The sequence below is a fragment of the Dipodomys spectabilis genome, unplaced genomic scaffold, assembly GCF_019054845.1.
Source record: "Dipodomys spectabilis isolate Male_0828 unplaced genomic scaffold, ASM1905484v1 ptg000301l, whole genome shotgun sequence".
Classification (NCBI taxonomy): domain Eukaryota; kingdom Metazoa; phylum Chordata; class Mammalia; order Rodentia; family Heteromyidae; genus Dipodomys; species Dipodomys spectabilis.
In genome coordinates this window covers 13,559,950-13,581,349 of record NW_024870978.1, presented here as the reverse complement: position 1 = coordinate 13,581,349, position 21,400 = coordinate 13,559,950, and the positions used below count along the sequence as shown (strand labels likewise).

General features: G+C 39.0%; 1 protein-coding gene across 1 annotated transcript; it reads right to left on the bottom strand.

Moving 5' to 3' along the window:
* Positions 1-14,697: 14,697 nt before the first annotated feature.
* Positions 14,698-15,327, bottom strand: LOC122127447 (endogenous retrovirus group K member 6 Pro protein-like). The gene has a single exon (XM_042702047.1). It carries the CDS (start codon positions 15,325-15,327, stop codon positions 14,698-14,700), a length of 630 nt encoding a protein of 209 aa, XP_042557981.1.
* Between the last annotated feature and the right edge of the window lie 6,073 nt (positions 15,328-21,400).

The window sequence follows — 21,400 nt, the reverse complement described above, 5'->3', positions numbered from 1 at the left end:
CCTTTTACAGAGTTGATAAAAAATTATATGTAATTTATTTTTTATTTTATTTCTTATCTATTACAGAATTTGAACTCAGAGCCTGGCCATGCTCCTGATGTCTTTTGCTCAAGGTTAGCTCTCTACAACTTCGAGCCACAGAATCAATTTTAGTTTTCAATGATTAATTGGTGATAAGTGTCCCGCGGGGACTATTCTCAACCTGGCTTTGAACTGTGATCCTCATATTCCAGCCTCCAGATTAGCAAATATTACAGGCATGAGCTACTTCTACCCGGTTATACATAATTTAAACTGTAGTTTTCTGAAGTGTTTCATCCTGCACTGAATATTTTTTCTTACAAGTATTCTAATAAATATGTAATCTATCCAATTTTGAAAAGTACTGTGTACCTCCCACTTATTTGTGGCATTTCTGAAATCCAAGTTTCTCTGTGTGACAGGGTGGATACTTTTGCCTGTAACAAGTATGTTGAACATATAACATCTGGCTACTTACAGAACAAAGCATGTGAAGCTAGAGTAGCCAGATAAAGAACTTCCAGGACAATTCAATGGCAACTCATGTACTCTCTCTGTAGGTCAATAGGCAGCATAGAAAAGAAATTCTTATATTTGAAAGTGATTGAGTGTGTGTGCACATAGGTGTTCACTTATTTATCTGTTATTATAGTTTTAGATATATTCACTATTATAAAACAATATTTCCGATAGATAAATAGATAGATAGATAGATAGATAGATAGATAGATAGATAGATAGATAGATAGATAGATAGATAGACAGATAGATAGATAGATAGATATGCAATAACAGTTTCCAAAATCCAGGGAACCACCTCCATGGGCATCGCTTACCTATATGTTGCTCTTTGGGTAATAAGAATGAAACTTGGAATTGTCCTGTGGTAGAGAAATTACTCAGAGATTCAAGCATTTTTCTTTTAGTATGTTGCTTGTTCCTAACTCTAAAATTAGGAAGTCTGTTAATATATATGTTATATTATAATATATTTAATGTATTATATATAATGTATAATATATTGTTTATTATAAAATATATTTCATATAATACCTGAGAATATTCTATATTTATGAGGAAAAATACAACAAACGTATCAGTCCATACTTTCCTAGCCATGATTAGCTTCAGTAGAGTTAGGCACATTACATCTCAACATGAAAATTCTACTGAAGTTCTGATCACCTTGAGCTAGATAAGAAGATTTCCTGTAAAAAAAGCCTCTCCTCAATTATGAGTAAAGATATGTTTGGAAGTTTAGTTTAGTTTTTTTGTTTTGTTTTGTTTTGTTTTGTTTGGCCAGTCATGGGGCCTGAACTCTGGGCCTGGGCGCTGACCCTCACCACTTCAGCTCAAGGTTAGTGCTCTACCACTTGAGCCATAGCTCCACTTCTGGCTTTTTCAGCTTATGTGGTGCTGAGAAATACTACCCAAGGCCTCATGCATGCAGGCAAGCATTCTACAACTGAGCCACCAACCCAGCCCAAGTTTGCAAGTTTTTGAGAAGAGGAATTTGGCATTTGCTTTGCATCCTTGATTAGTCATGAATAGATAACATGTGACTCCAAATTTTGTCTCCTTGTAGGTTCCATAAACAGTTACATATCAGCCTCATTGCATCACATATCTTTAAGTCCTTCTTTTATTTCTTTTTATCATTATTGTTTTGTTGTTGTTGTATTTCTGATCCTGAAGCTTGAACTCATGGCCTACGCAGTGTCCCGGAGCTCAATGCTTGTGCTCTACCACTTGACCCATGTACCACTTCTGGCTTTTTCTGTATGGACATGCTTTGAATCATAATACTCAGATCTCAGCCTCCAGGGTAGCTAGGAACACAGGTGTGAGCCACCAGTGCCAAGCAAGTTCCTCTCTTTTAGATATTATTCTAAAAGCCTCCTATCCAATGTCACTCCTAAGATAGTAAATGGAACTATGCCAATAGTTTCTTCACACTCTCATCTCCTGTTATGGCTATGGTGTATCTTTTGCAAATTATATTGAAACTACTTCACTGTTCTCTTCCTAATCCATGATTCTACATGTGTTTGTAATAATTACTTAAATTTAGCAGCTATGAATCCTAAATCTCTCAATTATTAATTTCACTTAATTCTTTCAATATGATTATTTTTCAATACAAATATGAGCTTATACTCACCTTCTTGAATTTACCCCTTGGCATGAGCAGTGCCTGGGCCTATTCTACCTCAAATGCAAGAGGTTGGCAAAATAATAGCCTACAGTATTAATGCCTAAGTGTCAGGACAAGTAGTTGAGTGCCTAAAAGAAGAAATGCATTTCTGGCCTGGGAAGGGGTGGGAGAGGCAACAGCCTAGAAAGCAACCTGGCAATCACAACATTTAACAACTTCTCCTTTGGGGAAACTGATCTCCTGCAAATTGGCAGTGAGATAACTCACCTAATGAATTTTCATATATGAAGGAAGTTGTCATGTCTCACTACACAACTCACTTGGAGTCAAAGAGAGGGTCATACTTTTGTGTCCTCCTTAGGCCCAGTCTCATTTTATCTTCATCTTAGACTTTGCCCAGACTCTATTCCTACCAGAAGGTCCCTGATGAGGAGGAATGTATGATCTCTTGGCTTTTGATTAGCCCTATGGGAACTGAGGCCACTTTTAATTTTGATCCTGTTCATTCTGACAAGGCTGTGGTGGGTGGTGGGAAAGCTCATTCTCTGAATTGTTCCCTATTACCAAATCTCTTCAAAGAAAGTCAAGGAATGACAGATTCTGCCTGAGGGAGTGAGTTTCTCCATTTCTAAAGAGGTTAATTAATATCTGATTATGAGGCCCACGTGGTGGTCCTTCCCCAGATCCTCCAAACAGGAATGGATGTTACCTCAGACACCAGGCCATCCTCATATTTCTTCAGCTCTTTCTCATGAAACTAAAGGTCACAGGAGTTGAGTTGAGAAACAAGAAGAAATGAGAGTAGCAGAAGAATCATTGGCATGTGGAGAAATTAGAAACTCTGGGTGAAAAAAGGGCTCAGAAAATCTAGGATCACTCACATCATTTGGGAATCACATCACAAGATTAGGGAATAAAAGTAATAAGTTACTACCTAAATTAGTAACTCCACTGCTCTGACTACATTACAAGTGTTCTCTCAAAAGGTAGCTGTCCTATTTTGATGAGGAAAAAGGAGAACATTCTTTCCTCACAAAGTTCTACTAAGTATCTTCTTCCATAACCCAGGTTGTTCTTACCCTGTACTTGTCGGTTACTTTCCTTTGCTAGATTCAATCAATGACACTTGAAAATGTTATCATCTTCAGACATGTAGTTACATTTTGTTTTAATCCATTTGTTATAAAATAAAACAAATTTTGGGGAAAATATGTCTATGCTATATTTTCTTCCATGCCATATTTATTTGATGTTATTAAGTATTATTTTAATAGTTTCATATTTAAAACTTGAGGAAAATGTTTTGTTACTGTTAGCACTAATTAGTTGCACTTTTTTTCTATTTTTCCATATCTGTATATTTATTATTAATCTTCTAACATTGTGTTTTCCCCCTACTGTTATCTTCTTAAAATTGCCTCAAATTATAAACTCTATATGATGATCTGTATGTATTCATTGATATATTTAAATTTTATCTAATATGCACATTTTATATGATATTTTCATCCTATTGTAACTGCTCTGAAATCAATATGGAAGTCCTTCATTAAAGAAAAAACACTATACCACAAAACCCAGTGAAATTAGGATTAGGTATCTATCCAAAAATATTTAGTAATGATATAGTAGAAACGTCCACTTCTCTTATATACCAAAACATGTTTATAGCTTTGGAACATCCAGGTTGATTACACAGTTTGGTTGCTATGAATATTGCTGCCATGAACACGTATGTTCATATTGATTTACATTCTTTTTTTGGGGGGGGAGTCTGGTCGTGGGGCCTGAACTCTGGGCCTGGGCGCTGTCCCTCAGTTCTTCAGCTCAAGGCTAGCATTCTACCGCTTGAGCCACAGTGCCACTTCCGGCTTTTTTCTTTTTGCTTATGTGGTGCTGAGGAATCGAACCCAGGGCCTCATGCATGCAAGGCAAGCGCTCTACCACTGAGCCACCTTCCCAGCCCTTGATTTATATTCTTTCAGTATGGATCCAATTTGCAATAATGATCTTCAAGATATGTGTCTTTTTTGTATCGTGTAATCTTCCATCATGATCTCCATATGGGTTGCACTAGTTTAAATACCACACCACCAAACACAATTCCTGATTTATTTCAACCTCTCCAGGAGTTTATTTGCGTGGTGATAGCTATTCTGGTGTGTAAGATGGGATCTCAGTGACTTTACTATTTATTTTCCTATGTATATCCTATGTGGATAAGAATCTCAAACATTTCATTTATTTACTAAACACGTTGGTATTTCATTATTGATCAATGTCTTTCTTTTTCTTTTGGTATTTGATCAATTTTTAAGTTTTATAATATTTGATTTTTCCCATTCCAAATACTCACTTTAGTAAAAAGATTTTTTTCATTACAGTGGTGTATTGCTTGGATATTTTGATCTTGTGAAGGCTAAGAGAATTTGATATTGTTCTCTAAGTCAAATTATAAGCATGTAAAAATGAAGTGAACCTGATTAAATGAAGTCCTTTCTGCACATTTTCTCCGGTACAGATTTCTCTGATTTAAGAAATGTATATTTTATGTCATACTGGATGCCTACCTAAGTCTGTGTGTGTGGATGATTCAGTAAGAATTGCAGAATTCGCCACATAGATTTTGGAGCAAAGACTTACAGCTGAAAACAGGACAATGATTCAGAAGACAGCTGAGGCTGAAGCTGTGATCCCTTCTAACTGTGTTCAGCTCCCAATCTCTTGTAATGCACCCCTCACTTCCCATGCGGTGGTTTCTTTTTCTATGCAAAATGTTTCTGGAGCTTCATGTTATTCTTGCCTCCTAGTATGCCAACATGAGGGGAGTGAAAGCAAACAAGGCAGATGTGGCAGAGGAATTTATTTTTTTTAATTGTGTAAATACCATACAGAGGGGTTACAATTACATGGGCAAGGTAAAAAGAGTACATATCTTATCAAGCATTGTGGCTGCCTCCTTTGATTCCCCTTCCCATCCTTTCCCAACTCCCGGCCCCCACCCCGTGATCCCTCCTCAGACCCCCCTCCCACCAAAGTTGTAAAGTTTGTTTTTCAACATAACGCCTTGCACATCTCATTGTTGCACTGGATCCACCTGTATCCCAATTTAAATAATTTGTTTTTTTCACTTCCCCTGGACAAAGTATGCCAACATCAAGTGCAGTGAAAACATGGGGCATGCCGTGGGGGAGGGACATACAAAGCAACAAAGAAATCATCTTATAAATATGATAGAAACAATCACAAGAAAGAAAAAAATATTGAATTCTTATCTTGGGGTTCATTTCGCCTAACATCAACTTATCTGACAGTTTCTCAGACATGTACTAATTATTGAAAATAAGAGAAACCATGGGACCTATGCTTCTTTGGGCCTGGCTTACTTTGGTCGGTTTTGGGGCTTGAAATCTGGGCCTGGGCACTGTCCCTCAACTCTTCAGTTCAAGGCTAGCATTATCCCACGTGAGCCACAGTGTCACTTCCAACTTTTACTGCTTATGTGGGGCTGAGGAATCGAACCTAGAGCCTCATGCTTGCAAAGCAAGCACTCTACCATTGTGCCACCTTCTCAGCCCTGGCAGAGGGTTTTTATCTGAAGATCCATCACACTTGGGAGCTTCTGGCTGAAAACTCCAGAAAGACAAAAGTGAAGAAATACTTAAGAGAAAACGTAAAACAGAAAGCCACAATGTTTAACCCTGAAACCAGTTTCTAGGATAAGGAGACTCAAGAATTGGTGTCTCCTGAGGAGAAAGAGGAAATATTCAGGAAGAATGAGAAGGAAGTGGGAGGAAATAGGGAGAAAGAGACCTAGACTACCTAGAGCTGGGACCTCAATGTGAGCTTAATTTTACTGTGGGAAACCAACCCCAAGGATGCAATACCTTACAATTTTGATTACTCTCTCTCATGCTACAAAGCCTATTCCAGATCAACTTCCACTCAGCATGGTGTCCATTCTGCGATCCAGACTGACTGCTGGAGGTTCCCAGGGGATGCAAAGAGTGAAAACCACAGTGCTAAAGCTTAGAAAAGACACATGCCATCACTTCTCACATGTCATTTGTCAAGTAAGTTCTACAACCAAGCCTGGTATCAATGGGGATGGGAATAGATATTGAGAGCATTATAATAATATCTACTATTATTATCATATAATAATCTAACATCTATTGTTTCATCAAAGGGAGAGAGATAGCATTTCTCCCTTTTTAGGACTATGGGACAGGGCATTCTATAGAATGTTCTTCAATTGGGGGCTCTCTGAATCTTTTCTCCCAAGATTGTAGTTTCGGGAAGGAGAATGACAGTGGAAAAGTGAGTTCTCAAGCTGGATACTGATGGCTGACACCTATATTCCGAGCCTGAGATCTGAGGATTATGATTTAAAGTCAGTCTGGGCAGGAAAATCCATTGGAATCATCTCCAATTAAACAAAAAGAGCCAGAATTGGATCTGTGGCTCAAATGTTAGAGCATTAGCTATGAGTGGGTGGAGGGGACAGAATCTTATCCCTGAATTTAAACCCAGGATTGGGGGATGGGAGGAAATGTGTTCTCAGTGCATGAAATCAAGGGTGTGTGGTCAACATCACTATTGATGTTAATGTTGGGGTAGAGGTGATCAGTTTTATTCTGGAAATGATTTGTTCCACTCTTCTCTGTCCTGTATTCTTTAAAAGAAACAGCTTTGAGAAATCTATACCTAAGATGTGTGGATTGCACTGAAGAACTGGTTTCATTTTTTTCTACGTACAAAATGATACATAAGTAGTGTACAAAGAAGTTTTAATTTAATATGTCGGTTTGTGAATACATCTTGATCGATGTCATCAATTTGATCATTCTTCTCTATCTCACCCAACCCCCCCCCCCCTCCATTTACGTGGTCACATTTTCACACATGTACATTGAATATTATGGTGGGATTCTCCCACTGCACCAGTTTGGCAAAGAAATTTCTTCATTGTACAGGCAAGGAAGATGAAGCTGAGGACTACAAGTCCAAGACAGCATAGCTATTACTTTGCATCAAGATTATTTGACTTACAAAATCTTCACCAAAAGAAGCATTATAAAAAAGAACATGGCTAGGAACTAGAAGCATCTATCTTTGTGCGTGTGCTGGTTTTGGGGCCTAAGTGCTGTCCCTGAGCTGCTTTGCTAAAGGTTAGCACTCTACCACTTGAGCCACAGTACCACTTCCAGCTTTATGTTATTTAATTGGAGGTAAGAATCTCGTGAATTTTCTATCTGGGGCTCATTATAAACCACAATCTTCAGACCTCAGTCTCCGGAGTATCTAGGATTGCTGGTGTGAGCCACTGGCAGCTAACAAAAAATCTATTAGTTGTCCCAATTAAACATGTGGAGCAATAGGTCATTTGATACTGGTGACACTCAGATAATGATTCCTCTACTTGTTCCTTTCTGGTGTTATGACTAGTGTGATAATGTTTGCTCAGGTTTATATCACTGTGCAATCATTGCTCCATTTTGTTCAGTAAAAAGCTTTTCAGGACAGGAGAACTGTGAGAGGAGAATATGGGATGAAAATTTTATCTGTACTTCTTGTGGCCTGGCAAAAGCTTCTCAGAATGTTTGCAATCAGAAATAAGAGTCCATTTCGGCCGAATAAAATGAAAGACACACACCTGACACAGGAGCAGTGCCACAGAAGGACAAATGGGAAAACTCATCCAGGCTCAGAACGAATCAACAGTATGAGTTGTTCAGGTGCATGAAAATTTGTGAAGATTGTCTTTCTAACCATGGAGAGATCATTAAATGCTGGACTCATATCTGTTTAGGTCTGTTTCCTCTGAAGCATCTTTGATAAAGACAGAAATGAGAATGTAACAATGGAACCTAGTTATGTTTTCTGAATGAGATTTCATCTCTTTCACAAATCAAGTAAGGGTTGTAATGAATGACTTGTATTTCCTGAGAGAAATTCATGTTTGATTCCTTGTTTCTATTAAGCTTATCAAGTGAATAACTTTAAATTTGTAAGCTGTTATTATAACAAATATGAAATGATTTTTTTATGTTTCTAGGAGGCACCCAGTTTCCTTTTAGATAGAAAATATTTATCTGGCTTCCAACCAAAATCTTTACATCTCAGCCTCCAGAGTACCTAGGATTCAAGGCATCAGTCACCTCTCCTAGCTGAGACGAATATTTTTGGTATAGAAAAATCACTATGATATAGAACATGAGGAATGAATAATTTAGATTAACAAGGAATATTTTGAAAACATTAACAAATCTGAAGTTATCACAAACTTGCCTGCTTCAGTGAGGAGAAAAATGAGAAAGAAGTTACAGAGGTAGAGAATTGGAGACTAAAGAGAAGTGAGTGAATAGTTCTTTGTTAGCAGAGCTACTGAAGATTTCTTTTTAAGAAAATTCAGCTTGATATAGTGGTACATGTCAATAATTCTAACTACTTATGAGCTAGACTCTGGAAGGTATAGGAGGTTTGCAGTTGGTATGGTAAAAGTATAATACTGGGACTTCAATATTTAAAACACACTGGTGCCACATGGTGATAAGAGAGGTAGAAGTAGGAGGGTCATGGTTTGAGACCAGACTAGGCAGTTAATAAGAAACTATCTGAAAATCAATCTAAAGCTAAACAAAGTGCTAGGTGTATGGATCAAGAGAAATTATCCAGCATGTTTGAGGCCCTGAGTTCAATCCCTTCTCCTGAGAAAAAGAGAAAATAAAAAGGAAGAAAGATTATAATACAATTTTCAAAATATTTCCTGTGCAACTTTCTGCAACAATTTCCTTCTTCAATTGCCTTAAAATGTTTACGAAGTCACTTACACAAATGACTACCATCATTTGGGGAAATCACAGAAAAGTCTTTGCAACCAGCTTTGTAACAGAACAATTTTGTCAAGCAGATTTCAATGAGCAGAAAATGAGAGATAATGGGCTCATGAAATTGCACTTCATAGCTATGTGTCAGAATGTGAGGAGCTCATAAAGAGGATTTATTTCTTAAGAGAAAAGGAGTATTGAGTTGATTTATCAACTTGAAAAATTACGGTAAATTCTGTTGGTATTTGGGACACACTTTCAAGCAAGGTGTTAAGCCAATAAAATTATGGTTGAGATTTTTAAAATATTTTTATTGTTAGTGGTTGAGATTTTTATAAAAGCTGTAAGATAATTTTTTCATAGATTTTTATACAAGCTATTCAACAATTGTTGGATAAATCACAATAATGCAAATATGTGTGCTGTGTCATCTGATGGTGTTACCTATCTCATCATCTAGGGTTGGAAGAATGTTATCTTCATTTTAAAAATGCAGAAATGGAGGCACGAGGAGAGTTGGTGTGTTTCTGAAGGCTGATGTGTAAATTACTGCCCCAGCCCGCGGGGTCGGTCAACAAGGGCAGGAAGAGGAACTGACCTGAATGAGAGACAAACCAGACACAAGGAAGGAGACCAAGACAGGGTTCTGACCAAGGTCTCAAACTTTATTTTTTATACACAGCAGTATATATATAGCACGCTGAACAGGGTAATTAGGATCAGCAGGTCAATAGGGTTGCTAGGTACCAAAACTGCAAAGTATGTCTTGCAAAAGGTCATAAGTGGGGAATCTTCAGAAGGCGCCAAGCAATGTTATCAAAGTTGTAAGGCTTAATGACTCTTATGCAAAGTGGTGGCAGTTCTTATGCAAAGTGGTGGCTCCAAGCAATGTTGTCAAACAGGGTATCAATAGGCTCCAAGGCTTAACAGCTCTTATCGAAGGTAGTAGCTGTATTTTCTAGCAAACAGCACTTGGTTCCCGGCATCTCCTCCCTTTTTATTTAATTAAATGGGCCAATTATTTACAGGGAATGGGTGACAAGGTCTTGAACCGAGTCTTGCAGAGGTCTGGTAGTATAAGGGCCTTTACCAGTGGAAGGAAGTAGAGACCCATCCCCCTAGAACGTTTTAACGATCCTTTTTGAGGGGAGAGGATTACAGATGGATCCAAGTTCTATGAAGATGTGTTTGCTTCTATGAGCCCGAAAGGCGAGTTTTTGGTCGCCCTCGTCGGCGGATACCACTAGGTTCCACCCTTCCATAGGTGCCCATGGCATGTGTGTCTAGCCGATTCGGGTTTTGGCTGCCAAGAGGCCTAAGCTCTGCCGTTTGACTTGCCTGTATAGCAAGAGGCAGTGGCTCCACGAAAGTCAGTCACCCCGTTCCTGATCGGCCAAATCTAGCCTGTGGTAATGAATTTGCAGGGGTTTGGATGACAGGGAGTCAATTTACTGTCTTACGAAATGAATTATCCTGTAAAAAATACATGATCCCACAGTAACAATTAGCAGGATTGCACTAAGGGGTCCAAGCAGAGGAAGAACATAGGGGAGTATGCTGTCAGTCCCCCACCATCGGGTGGATGAGTTACCTTGCCATCTTCTTTTTTCTAATTTTCTTGAAGTTGTCTAACTTGATCGCGAACCATGCCACTCTGGATAACATAAAAGCAACATTCCTCTTGTAAGAAAACACAGAGACCATCCTGCCTGGCAGTAAGAAGGTCGAGGCCTCACCTATTTTGAAGCACAACTTGTGCAAGGAGTTTAGCTGTTCTTGAATGGTCAAGACAATTCGAGTTACTGCTTGAATGTCATTAACCAATTGGTTTTGTAAGGAGTTATGAAGTGAAATGGAAGTGGCAATGCCAGCAGCACCTGCAGCCATGCCAGCGGTGACTCCCAAGCCTATGATAAAGGGAATAAATGAGGGCATTATTTTCCTGCGTGCAAACTCAGTCAAATAAATGGGAACGGGTTCTGACCTGGGAAGAATATCAATATGGGGGGAACAAAAAAACAAGTATACAGGCTTTAGTCCAATTTCCTCTAAAAAAGAGATATAAGCCATCGTGGCATAAAAAGGAGGTTTTTTTTGGGGGGACAATATGTCTTTTCCTTCTGTAGGCCAGAAGTGTTAAAAAATCTTCAGCAATCTAAAAAATATTTGGTTTGATTAAAGGTAATATAGTTAATGCATGTGGAATTTTCTGGTAGAACCTCCAGCAGAACCTGGGGAGAATACATATATGGGGAGGCATGGCAAGAGGTGATAACTTCTAACAATTTAGCATTGGGGGGGCCAAATACTCAGCCGCATCTAAAGGTATCTCATGGGTGGGACCCATACACAGCCAGGAGCCTTGTGAAAATTCCGGGTGTGTGGTATTTAGCAGCAAAAAGGACCTCTTAAGGATCTCTAGTATTAAGGAGAAGGTCCAAGAATGCACCGGATCCAATTGGGCAACAATAGAGGAAAAAACTTGGGAGGAATTAACAACCTGTTGAATAAGAACTTCAGCGGGGGAGGCAGTAGGTTTGGGTATCCAAACCTTTTAATTTGTATGAACCCATAAGGGTCTCGCCCTCGGCCATCCACCCATATTCCTGCTGTTAATCCTGATATCCACTTGGGATTCAATGGGTCAGTAATTGTATACTTGACCGGGTTACAGCCACCTGTAAAACATTTTTTGCCCGTAGGATGCAACAACTCCAAATTAGAGCTGAGGGACCCGGAATGTTCATGTGGGAAGGACCAATAAGGGCAATACAATTGCCTGCTTGACTGGCCAGATGCTTCCAGCAAATATATTTATGATTTGTGACGTAACTCTGTTCCCAGCTGCCACAAGTTCCCCAAATATATTGAACAGTGGGTTTTCAGGCATCCAAGTATAATTCTACTTGGCTATTTTTAAAGCAGGTCTTATTCAACAGTTGTGGGAGGTCAAACTCTATTGCAAAAACTTGAAATTCCCAATGACCGGAGTCAGCTTCAATAATGGCATCTGGAACCAGCATCAGCAGGTGGAGGATCATCAAATTTTTCAGTGGCAACAGCATGTGAAACAACCAAGGGTGGATTCTCAGGGTTCTCTTTTCCCCTGGAAGATGGAGGGTTAGTTAGACTTGTTATCAACTGGTTTAACAAGGCTTTCTGGAAGCCATCGAGCTGCGCCCTCTTTATTGTCAAATATATAGGCAGACCCGCGTCCCCAAATTAGTACGGGATCAGGACCTTTCCATTGATGGGTTAGGGGATCTTTCCAAAAAACAAACAGTAGCATAATTTTGACTTGTTTGTGGATGCCAGAGCTGATCAGCTGCAGATTTTCTGTTAATGTCCAAGCTTAGGAAATTAATAACAAACAAGGCATGATGAAGGATGTTTTCTGGAGCTCTTTTTATAGGGTAAAGGTTCCCCGTTTTTAATTTTTTAAAGTTTGGTGAGCCGGTTCAACAATGTCCTGACCTTGAGGGTTATAAGGGATCCCAGTAATATGTTTAATTTGTAACTGGTGGCAAAATTGTTGAAAGTTATTTCCAGTATATCCAGGGCCATTATTGGTCTTAATAACGTTGGGTTTTACCATAACAGTTAACAGGCAAGTACGTGGGCAATAACATTTTTAAGGGCTTCCCCGGTGTGAAGGCTGGCAAAAATAAAGCCACTAGATGTATCAATGGTAACATGAAGATATTTAAGACTGCCAAAAGGTGGAATATGTGTAACATCCATTTGCCAAATTTCATTGGGCACCAAACCCCTAGGGTTAACACCTAAATGGGGAATATGCAAAAAGGTGACACAATTATGATATTGTTTTACAATTTGCCTCGCCTGTTCTCTGGAAATATTATAAAGAAGGCGCAGTGTTTGAGCATTAAGGTGCTGTAAAGAGTGAGCCTCTTTTGCCTGAGATACAGGATCATGTTCCACCAGAAAAACAAGCTGAGTTGCTTGATCCATTACATTATTGCCTTTTGTTAAAAGTCCAGGGAGGCCTGAATGAGCACAAATGTGTCCAATAAAAAAGGGGCAAAGTCTGGCTAAAATATAGTGTTGAATCAAAGAAAACAGTGGGGTGGCATTAGTGGTTGGTTTAATATAAGGAACTGTTTCTAGTAAGGGGATGGAATGAGCAATATAGTAACTATCAGTATACAGGTTAAAAGGAACAGTAGATAGTTGAATAAACACTTGTAAAACTGCAAAAAGCTCAACCGATTGTGCCAAACGGTAAGGGGACTGAAGGGAAACAGTGTGAGAATCAATGGTAAAAGCTGCTATACCATTGGAGGAACCATCAGTAAAAGCCAGGAAAGCATGAGATAAGGGTTGAGGGGAAGTTTGTGTGGGGAAAACAAAGGACTGATATCTTAAAAACTGGAGAAGTTTGTTAGCAGGGTAATGATTATCAAGGGTTCCTTGAAGGGAAATGGAAGACACAGCCCAATCATCATCATTTTGTATCAACCACTGAATTTGAGTGGGAGAATAAGGCAGTATTATTTTATCAGGATCTTTGCCAAACATTTTTTTTACTATGTTCTCTTCCCATTTTGATTAATTCTGTTACCCAGAAGGTATATGGTGTAAGGACCTTAGGAAGAGAGGCAGGCAAATGTACCCAAAACAAAGGTCCCTCTTGCCAAAAAACTCCAGTGGGTGTAAAGCTGGTGGCACATATAATGTACTGAAGGGGTTTATTATAGGAAATAAAAGTAATTTGTTGATTTGTAATGGCTGTTTCTACCAATCTCAACGCTTCTAGGGCTTGAGGGTTTAATGATCGGCTGGAGGTCGGATTTGGGTCCCCTTTAAGGATATCAAATAGAGGTTTAAGTTCACCAGTAGTTAGTTTAAGGTATGGCCGGAGCCAGTTAATGTCTCCGAGAAGCCTCCGAAAATCATTTAAAGTTTGTAAATGGGCTGTTCTAAGTTGAATTTTTTGTGAAAAAATCCTTTTATAAAAAAGCTCAAAGCCCAGAAATGTATAGGGAGGAGCCAGCTGGATCTTATCTGGAGCAATTTGAAGGCCAGCGTCAGTAAGGGCTTTAGAAAGTCTTTGGGAGCAGTAAAGAAGCTCATCAGGGTCAGGGCCCACTAAAAGTAAATCATCCATATAGTGAATTAAATATATGGAGGGCCCCTGTTGCCTAAATGGATCCACCACCTGGGCTACAAACTTTTGGCATAATGTGGGACTATTTGCCATGCCTTGGGGTAAAAACCTTCCACTGAAATCATGGCATAGGGCCTTTAAAATTAGTTACTGGTAAACTAAATACAAAATATTCACGGTCCTCAGGATGTAAAGGAATAGTAAAACAGCAATCCTTTAAATCAATAACAATCTTATGGTACCCCGTGGGAATAGCCACGGGTGTGGGAAGTCAGGGTTGAAGGGCTCCTATGGACACCATGGCCTTATTTACTTCTCTAAGATCCTGAAGTAATCTCCATTTTCCTGATTTCTTTTTAATTACAAAAATGGGAGTGTTCCATGGAGATGTGGTGGGTTCAATGTGGCCTGCAGCAAGCTGTTCCTGTACTGTAGCTGTAGTACCTGTACCTGTAGTAGCCGTAGCCAGTTTTTCAGAGGACAAAGGCCATTGATCAACCCATACAGGCTCAGTCCTTTTCCAGGATATTTTGTCTGCATGGAGTACAGGCATGTCAACGGCCCTAGGATAAATTTTTATAGCCCATACGGAAAGGAATGATTTTTACCTCCACCTGAATGGGTTCTTTAGGGCCTTGAGAATGTTTTCCTAAGCCTTGTCCAGGGCGAAAGCCCTGGTTAAGCATCTGTTGAGTAACCAATTCATTTGGACTATACATTATAAGCTTCATTTGGGATAAAATATCACATCCCCACAAGTTAACCGGGAGAGTCTCAACCACGTACAGCTGGACTGTGCCCTTATTTTTTGCTCCACCTTCCCAGGTTAAAATTTTGGAGCTCTGTAATGGGTTAGAGGTTTGTCCAATGCCTTTAAGGTGAGTCATGGAAGGGGTAAGGGGCCAGGATGGGGACCAGTCTCTTTTAGAAATAATTGTAGCATCAGCACCCATATCCATAAGGCCTTCAAATTTTTCCCCATCTAATTTTAGCTTGAAGAGAGGCCGGTCCTGAGTAATCTCCTGGACCCAGTAAGCATCCGAAGACCTAAAGCCTCTGGATCCTCTCTTTTGTGTAAGGCTAGGGTTTGTCTTATCAAGGGGAAGCAATATTAATTGAGCAATTCTTTGTCCAGGAAAAACTTTTGACTGGCCCCTGAGAAGCAGCAGCCAGTAACTTAATCTCTCCCTCATAGTCCTTGTCAATAACCCCAGGGGAAATACTAAGGCCCTGAAAAACAGCACTACCACACCCCAGAATGAGACCAAAGGTGTTTGGGGGCTCTGGGCCAAACACTCCTGTGGAAAGAATCTGATTTCCTAACTCGGGGGTCAATATTGTGTGGGAGGAGGCACAGAGGTCCAATCCTGAACTTCCTGTGGTTGCCCATATGAGGGCGCTGATGGTGCTTGAGGGGTCACTTGGGGGACGAACCTGACAGCTCCAGGGTTCTGTCCTGTTTTGATTTTGCGGCCCTGGGGCAGACCCCGGACAAAGTTTCCCTGTTTGGATGGTAGGGGATTGCCCTGGATATTGGTTTTGGAGCAACATTCAGAGACCCAATGTATGACCCGTTTGCACGTTGGGCATAAAGACAGAGGGGGTGGTTTTTCAGCCTTGGGGGTCATACAGTCCTTTGAAAAATGGCCAGGCTGTTTACAATTAAAGCAGGTTTTAGGTTTTTGGCTCTGAGTAAAATCCTTAAGGGCAGCGCCTATGGCCAGGCCGATGTTGCGCGAGGCGGGGTCAACATTAGAGCAAAGTCTGATAAAGTCAGTAATGGTTTTGCCACGGCGGTGGGGACGTAAAGCCGTTTGGCAAGCAGAATTGGCATTTTCAAAAGCAAGATGTTTAATAAGCTCATTATCAGTTTCTTCCTTTCCCATAAGGCACTCGGCAGCCTCTGTAAGGTGTCCAATGAACTCGCTGTAAGATACATGGGGTCCCTGTAGAACTTTGGCCAAGGAGGTAACAGCGGACCCTTGAGAAGGGAGGTTTTTCCAGGCCCTAAGGGCAGCGTGTTGAATCTGAACAAGCAATCCTGGGGGAAATTTAGCCTGTTTTTCATTAGTATCAAATGGCTTATTGCCCATCAATTTTTCTATGTTCTAGGACTTAGAGTGACAACCAGCAGATGTGTTACAGCGAGCTATATCCTGGCACCTTTCACCATAATCAGCCTTCCATAAAAGAAAATCTCCTCGTGTTAAAGTAGCCTTGGTTAGCATGGCCCAGTCATTTACTGTTAGCCAGTCCTCGCTCAATGATTCCAAAAGAGAAATGGTAAAAGGAGCGGTAGGGCTGTACAAGGAAACAGCATTTTTTAATTCTTTAATATGTCTAAATTTAAGGTGATGGTATTTTTGAGCTCTAATAACCAGATGCTCTCCTCCTTTCTCTTCCCCATTTGAGTCATCACACTTGGGCCCTCCCTCCCGCTCTTCCTCTCTGTCATCTGCCTCAGTCTCTTGATCATCAGATTCTCCTTTTAGATTTTCCGAAATGGCTCTAATTTGAGACCGAGTGACTGGAAAAGCATGAAGGATCTTTTTCTTTTTTGTCATTAATTTTTGTAAATTTGTGTTCCTAATTTCTAGGTCCAGTTTATATAGTTGTAATAGTTGGGCTTTTTCTTTCTTGGCCTGAAGTAGGGCCCTTAAGGACTGGGCTTCCCGGGAAAGCTTAACTGTGGCTTATCTGGTGACCTCCTCAAGATCTGTTGAAGAGGCCAAGGCAGGGGCACAGAAGGGAGGGGCCGTTTTATAGGGAGAAGGTTGCATGCCCAAGGGGTTTAGAGGGGGCCAGTCTGAGGCGTGGTATCTAGCAGCCTCCTCTTCTAAAGTGGCCTAGTCCTCCGGGGGAAGGACAGCATCATTGGGGCTTTGGGATCTGAGGTTAGAAAGAACCGTGTATATAGCTTTTGGTTTTTGTAATTGTGAGTCACTGTTAGCGTCAGGCATTGGTTTGGAACCCGAGGGACAATGAGACGCGACTGAGGGGGGATAGGAGAAGGGTTTTGGGGCAAGGGAGGCCTGACTCCCTGTAAATTTAATTTTTAAAAATTCTTCACCTTCCTTAACCACTCTAGACACATCTTTGTGTTGTTAGCAAACTTGGAGGATCTCATTTATGAGGTTCTAATATGAAAAAGCCTGAACAGGAATCTTTTTGGGGCCAAAAGTTTCATAATAATCCTTATGACAGTCTCCAACATGACCCTACCTTTGTCTATATTGCCTTCCTGAGGAAACCAAGGGCAAATATCCTCCATCAGCATAAAAAATAGAGTTGAATCTTTTTTCTTAACCCGTGTTCCTCTTGCCTTGAGTGAGGCTTTTAGGCCTTGAACAAAAAGTTCATGCTTACTAAGTGTTTGTCCCATGATTGCATCACCTCCCTTACCTTACAGATCTGTATCACAGTCGGGCGTTTCTACAGTGATCAGGATGCAGATCTTCCCTCACGGGCTGGGTGGCCATTCAAGAAGAAGAGAGAGGCTGGTCAATCGGACGACGTTCAGACCAGGATCCATGCTTCGAGCCCCATGTTGGGCACGACCTGCCCCAGCCCACTGGGTCGGGCAACAAGGGCTCAAAGAGGAACTGACCTGAATGAGAGACAAACCAGACATGAGAAAGGAGACCAAGACAGGGTTCTGATCAAGGTCTCAAACTTTATTTTTTACACAGCAGTATATATACCACGCTGAACAGGGTAATTAGCATCAGCAGGTCAATAGGGTTGCTAGGCACCAAAACTGCAAAGTATATTTTGCAAAAGGTCATAGGTGGGGAATCTTCAGAAGGTGCCAAGCAATGTTATCAATCAGGGTATCAATAGGCTCCAAGGCTTAACAGCTCTTATCGAAGGTAGTGGCTGTATTTTCTAGCAAACAGCACTTGTATACCACAAGAAACAAAGTTATTATAGTTAAGAATAGATATGTCATCACACCCAGAAGATACATTTTAGTGCATTCTCACTAAAAAGAAATGTTACATGCAGAAATTAATGGATATGATGGAGCTTATCATTACACAATATATAAATAAATGGGATTACCACTCAATACTTTATAAATATGTAAAAATGATTATGTATCTAGGAGCCAGTAGCTCATTATTGTAACCCTAGCTACTAAGGAGGCTGAGAGCTTAGAATCATGGCTCAAAGTCAGCCTAGGCAGGAAAGTCGACGACTCTCTTATCTCCAATGAGCCACCAAAAAACTGACAGTGGCTCAAGGGCTACAGCACTAGTCTTGAGCTAAAGAGCTGAGGGACAATGTCCAGGCCCAGATTTCAAGCCCCACAACTGATTAAAAATAAACAGTTAAAATAAATATTTTGACATAAGTGTTAAAATATATATTCTAAAAAAGTTTACATCCTCACTAGATATACCAGTTTATATAAATATAGAGAAGTTTTTTCTGGATTTAGTTGTCATTGAATTTTGTAAATCACATATTTGTCACTCAATTCATATTTGTATGTTTATATACTTATATACCATAAGTATAATTAAATGATATGTGATAGGCAGTGCTGTTTTAGGAATTTTCCTTGGCTTTTTAACATTAATCCTTCTACCCTAAAATCGATATACCCTCCAACCTTATCAGAGGTTTCATCTCGTTGGAGCAGAAAAGTATAAGCTATCATCGTTTTTTGGAACAACTGTAACATTTTAAATGAATTTCACTTAGTTTAAGATCCAAAACATTCAAGTCATCTTAACCATGCCAGTAATAGCAAAATGTCTTCTGAGCCTTGCAGTCTCTTAAGAGATGAAAATCGTTAATTATACATCTAGTTTTTTCTGCCTAACATCTTATATCTTAGGAAGATCTTTTTGGGTAACCCTGTGTTCCTGACTCGAAGACTGCAACAAAGGCAATAATGAAAATAACTAAGGAAAATATTTGAAAACAATTAAAAAAGCAATCACAGACACTCCTGTAATCACCAGTTTCAATGAGAATATACATTAAAGTAACACGTTTTTGTTGCATTTAAAGAGCAATAATTAAACTTTAATTAGCAGTGAAGAAGGTAACAGAAAACTGTGTTTGAACACATCTTGACTTTGAACAATTCAATATAAGCGTAATGGATTTATCTTGTTTTTCTGTGGAGTTGCCAAAATAATAGAGAGCAACACCCAAAGGCAGGAAAACACCTAAGCCAAAGCAGTAAACTTTTGTCTATAAAAGAATTGTGAGGGTGTGACTCTTCCAAAGTCCGCTTGCAAAGAGGAAAGTGTATTTGCTTTGGAGTGAGCAATAAAAAAATAAAAATCTAAAAATCCTTTATTAATGTTTTACATATCTTGACTAGGACTTCTCATGTTGGAGAAGAGGAAAGGTATGAAAAATTTCAAGATTGTTTGACTATTCCCGAAGATCATTCTTATTTATCAGCTATGGCCTGGGTTACACTTAGTATCCTGCTTGTTTAAATTTAGAAGCATTATTTGTTTCTGACTTAAAAGCTGCAAAGCCTTGAGTATTAATACAGGGTCATTTCCTAAGAGGTGAAAGTTGCTGTTTAAACAAACCTAAAATATCAAAGACAGCATAGTGGAAACTATTTTCTAGCTATATGACAATCTGTGGTGTAGATTTTGTTTCACATTTTTCCAGGGGACTCATTTTTGTTATCTTCTTTTTCAACATCTAGTGTTCCTATAATATTCTATACCATCCTGGGATGACTATAACTTTACTGGATTCTTTAATTTCTCTGTTTCTGTATTACCTTTTTTAATTACTTTAGAAACTCTAACTCAAACATGACATAAATTATCTTTATAATATTAGCAAACAGATTTCATTTCCCATATTCTTAACCTAGCCTTCTACATAACTTTGGTACTTAGTGATCCCCAAATGTGAAAATAAAGATAGGGAGCTTCTTATTTAGATATTATTTAGTATTTCAAGACTTCATTAATGCAAGGCCCTTAGTAGTATGTACATCATACATGTGTACTAAGCTGGTGGCAACTTTTTCTCATTCTCAGAAACTAGGAAATGTGGTCTCCCTGTAGTTATATTAGGAAAAGTCTGTAGTTGAATTAATTTACTAAACCAAATCTGCTGTAAAGTATTTCTACAAGTTATTTGGCTTAAATAATCCGTATTTACCATTTTACAGTTCTAAAGGACAGAAATCTAAAAGAAGTCTCACTAGATTAAAATAGAGACACCCACAGAGCTAAAATATTTTTCAAATGATTCTAGTGTAAAAGGCATTTACCTCCTATTCTGCTTCCCAGAAATTCAGAATCTGGATTGTTATTTTTTCCTTTATCTTCTAATGTAGCATCTTTACATCTTTCTGATGGTTTTTACCTAATCATGTCCCTTTTGAACTACCCCTGGGACTTTTAACTACCTTTGAGTATACTTCCCCCATATGATAATTATTCAAATTTGTGCTTCTTGGGTAATGAGAGGTTATAATTTTACAAACATATATATAATGCAAATCTACATTTCAAGGATTAGGTATGTGGGAAAGATAGATATTCTGTGAAGGTATTTGGTATGTACAATGAATGTGTAGCATTCTTTCTACTATAGCCTGTTATCCTTTCATTAACCTGAACAACATATTTCTTCAATGAAATATAACTAGAAAAAATTTAGTCCCTGAAAGCAATTAATCCTGATTAAAACATTGTCATGTACTAGAAATCCTAAATGCCTGAAGCAGTTCTGGCACTATCACTTTTTATATATTCTGAATACAATCTTCTCTTTTCAAGAGCATTTGGTTGTTATTATTTTGGAATTATGGTTAATATTTATTTGACTGCTATTTTTAAAGAATGCATCATCCAATACTGGTTTTCTTTTTCTAACTTTTTTGGGTCTAATCTATTTTTGAAACAAAGGCAGCCATTTGAATTACATGAACTGCTTATTGAAGTTGAATCAGCATGGAGAGGAAAAGAAGAAAGTAGATGACTTTGTGGGTATATCACATTAAAAATATATCTACAAGCGATTTATCTTGAAATCGTCTATTTTTCATTATGTTTAGATTCTGATATAATTTAGTCTCTCAACTCACACATTGTTAATGCAGTCTTATTTCATGCCTCACAAAAACAAACAACAAATTACTACTTATTTTTAAATTATCATTTATTTAAAAAACTATATTTTAAAAAATTAGTCGAGGGAAATGGTTTATTAGATATTTAGAGTCATGTTCATACTCTAAGGTGGAAGCCAGAAAGGGAAAAAAAATCCTGTTTT